The sequence below is a fragment of the Crinia signifera genome, chromosome 5 (assembly GCF_055691185.1).
Source record: "Crinia signifera chromosome 5, ASM5569118v1, whole genome shotgun sequence".
Taxonomy (NCBI): Eukaryota; Metazoa; Chordata; class Amphibia; order Anura; family Myobatrachidae; genus Crinia; species Crinia signifera.
This window is the reverse complement of record NC_139221.1, coordinates 243,878,375-243,881,244: the sequence shown is the minus strand read 5'-3', so window position 1 is coordinate 243,881,244 and position 2,870 is coordinate 243,878,375. Positions and strand designations below refer to the sequence as shown.

The following is a 2,870-nucleotide window of genomic DNA, read 5'->3' as shown; positions in this document are numbered from 1 at the left end:
CGCCACCCCCACTATCAACGGGGGTGGCGGTATGCGTCCTCTGACTTTTTCATACCCCCACTATCCACGTCGGCGTGGAGTTGATTTTAGATAGTGTGGCGAGCATAGCGAGCCACCGAGCCCGAAGCATGGCGAGGGGACGCGGATTACTTTACATGTATGGCATGCGATGCTATGTGATATTTAATTGTACATTCCGGGTTATTTACCCGAATATTGCATCGCATTGCATCGCATACCATCGCATACAGTATGGCATGGTATATGATGGGCGCCGTGCTAGGAAACAAGTACCAACAGTTTTTTTTTTTTTTTTTTTTTTGTCAGTTTAAATTTTATTGCCAAGTGCTGAGAATGACAGAACATGAAGACACAAATGGAATAGACACAGACGGCAGCTAGTGTCACACAACAGAAGGAATGAATCAGTGCATGGGTATCAACGTAACAGGTTAACATTAGGAATTAACTGTGCCAACATTATTCAACTGTATGACAGTACTGTGAGTGATCTGCCCCTCCGGCAGAATGTTACTGGTCAGATTAGTTAGCAAATGTGGATTTCACAGCTTCCACAATGCATTTAGCGCTGATGCCAAACATTTCCAGTAACTCTCCTGGCTTCCCACTGCGAGGTACACCGCGGACGGCGAGGCTCCGAACTATAAATCCAGGTTCTCCAGCGACAGCTGAGGCCACAGCCTCTCCAATGCCACCTTCTTTGTAGTGGTCCTCTACAGTAATTATGTGCCCTCCAGTAGCTCTACCGCTGGACACTATGGTCGCTGCATCCAGAGGTTTGATGGTAAATGGATCAATCACACGGATATTGATGCCTTGTTTGGCAAGTTCATCTGCAGCTGCCAGTGCCTCATGCAGGGTGACGCCTGCACCGATGACGGTGACCCTGTCCGAATCACTCTGACGTACCACCTTTGCTTGACCTATTACAAACTTCTCATCAGGAGAATAGAGGATCTCAGTGTCTGGCCGGCTGGTTCGAATGAAGCATATGCCCGGAGTGTTGGCGGCCAGACTCACTGCATGTTCTGTGGACACGCCATCACTGGGATAGAAGACTGTAGAGGATGGCACTGCACGGAACATGGCAATATCTTCCAGAGCCATCTGAGAGGGTCCATCCTCACCAATAGATACTCCGCAGTGGGAACCACAAAGGTTAACATTGGACTGAGAAATAGCCCCCATTCGAATGTGATCGTAAGCCCTAGATAGGAAGGCAGCAAACGTGCTGGCGAAAGCCACGGTGCGGTTACGGGTTGCGCAGCCCATCGCAACGCTCACCATGTTCTGCTCAGCAATGAAGCACTCAATGAAACGGTCAGGATGCTCGTTCTTGAAGATGTCAGAAAAAGTTGAATTTTTGGTGTCGCCATCCAGGGCAATTACCCTGCTGTTGGCATTGCCCAGTTTAGCCAGAGCCAGGCCGTAAGCTTTACGTGTTGCAATCTTGTCGCCAACTTTGTAACTTGGAGGGGTTGGCATCTTAATGTCCGCAATGCTGACCTCGGGGGCATCTCTGACAGGTGCCGCAGGTATCAACTTCTTGTTGGTCTGGATCTGATTTTGGATCTCATTAATGATGGATTCTACTTTGTCTTTTGGCATAGGTTTCCCATGCCAGTTATCCTGGTTTTCGACCCCGGAAATGCCTTTTCCTTTGTAAGTCTTTGCAATGATTGCTGTGGGTTTGTCCTTCACGGTGGCAGCTTGCCACAGTGCACAGCACAGCTCTTCCACGTCATGCCCATCGACTACATAGGTGTTCCACCCAAATGCTTCACATCTCTTCTTGTATATATCCGTCTGATGCTGGAGAGGGGCAGCCTCGCTCTGGCCCAGACGGTTGACATCAAACACAGCAACAAGATTGTCTAACTTGTAGTGTGACGCGAAGGCCATGGCTTCCCACACTGCCCCTTCAGAGGATTCTCCATCACCCAGGAGACAAAACACACGGTAACTGGCTTTGTCAAAGTATTTCCCGGTGTAAGCCATGCCACAGGATGCTCCCAGACCTTGTCCTAACGAACCGGTGGCAACATCCACAAAGGGCAATTTCGGAGTAGGGTGACCCTCCAAGTCACAGTCAATCTTCCTCAAGTTGAGAAGTTCAGATTCCTTGATAAATCCGGCTTCTGTCCATGCAGCATACAGGATGGGAGCAGCATGACCCTTGGAGAGTACAAAACGGTCATTGTTGACATTGCCGGGGTCAGCCGCATCATATTTCATGGTGTTGAAGAAAAGGACAGACAATATTTCGGCAGCACTGCAGCAGGATGTGGGATGCCCCGAGTTTGATGCACACGTTGCCTTGATGGAGTGGATCCTAAGCCGGTTGGCAAGGTCCCTGAGGGCCTGCAGGTCCTTGTCCTCCGGTTTCTGGTAGGTGTCCATGCTGCGATGTGGCTGAGGGTCTTTTCCCACCGGTCCTGCGTTCTATACAGTGCGTGCAGCTGTACCAACAGTTTTTAGCCCACAAACTCTCCACCCCACACCATGTTTGAAACATGCTTTCAGTTTCATTTAGCAAACAAAGGAAACATTCGGGTGTGGTATAGGGTTCTGACAGTCAGGATCCTGACAGTCATTAGCCCGATGTCGGGATCCTGACTGGCCGGACTCAGGCAGCATGGCGAGGGCAACAAAGCCCCTTGCATGCTCACTGCGCTCGCCATACTGCAGGCACGGTGGCTCACTACGCTCGCCACCTATTCTATTTTCCCACTATTGGGTTCGTGGACCCCACAAGGGAGAATAGCCGGTGGCTGTCAGGACCCCGAGTGTCAAGGTTTTGACTGTCGGGATACAGACGTCGGGTAAATGACTGTCAGGATCCCGACTGT

The 2,870-nt window shown here is 50.3% G+C and overlaps 1 protein-coding gene across 1 annotated transcript; it reads right to left on the bottom strand.

The window, feature by feature from the left end:
- Window positions 1-349: 349 nt before the first annotated feature.
- On the bottom strand, window positions 350-2,475 carry LOC146080967 (transketolase-like protein 2). Its single transcript, XM_083188748.1, has one exon. The coding sequence runs from the start codon at window positions 2,419-2,421 to the stop codon at window positions 544-546; it is 1,878 nt and encodes a 625-aa protein (XP_083044874.1). The 5' UTR covers window positions 2,422-2,475; the 3' UTR covers window positions 350-543.
- Between the last annotated feature and the right edge of the window lie 395 nt (window positions 2,476-2,870).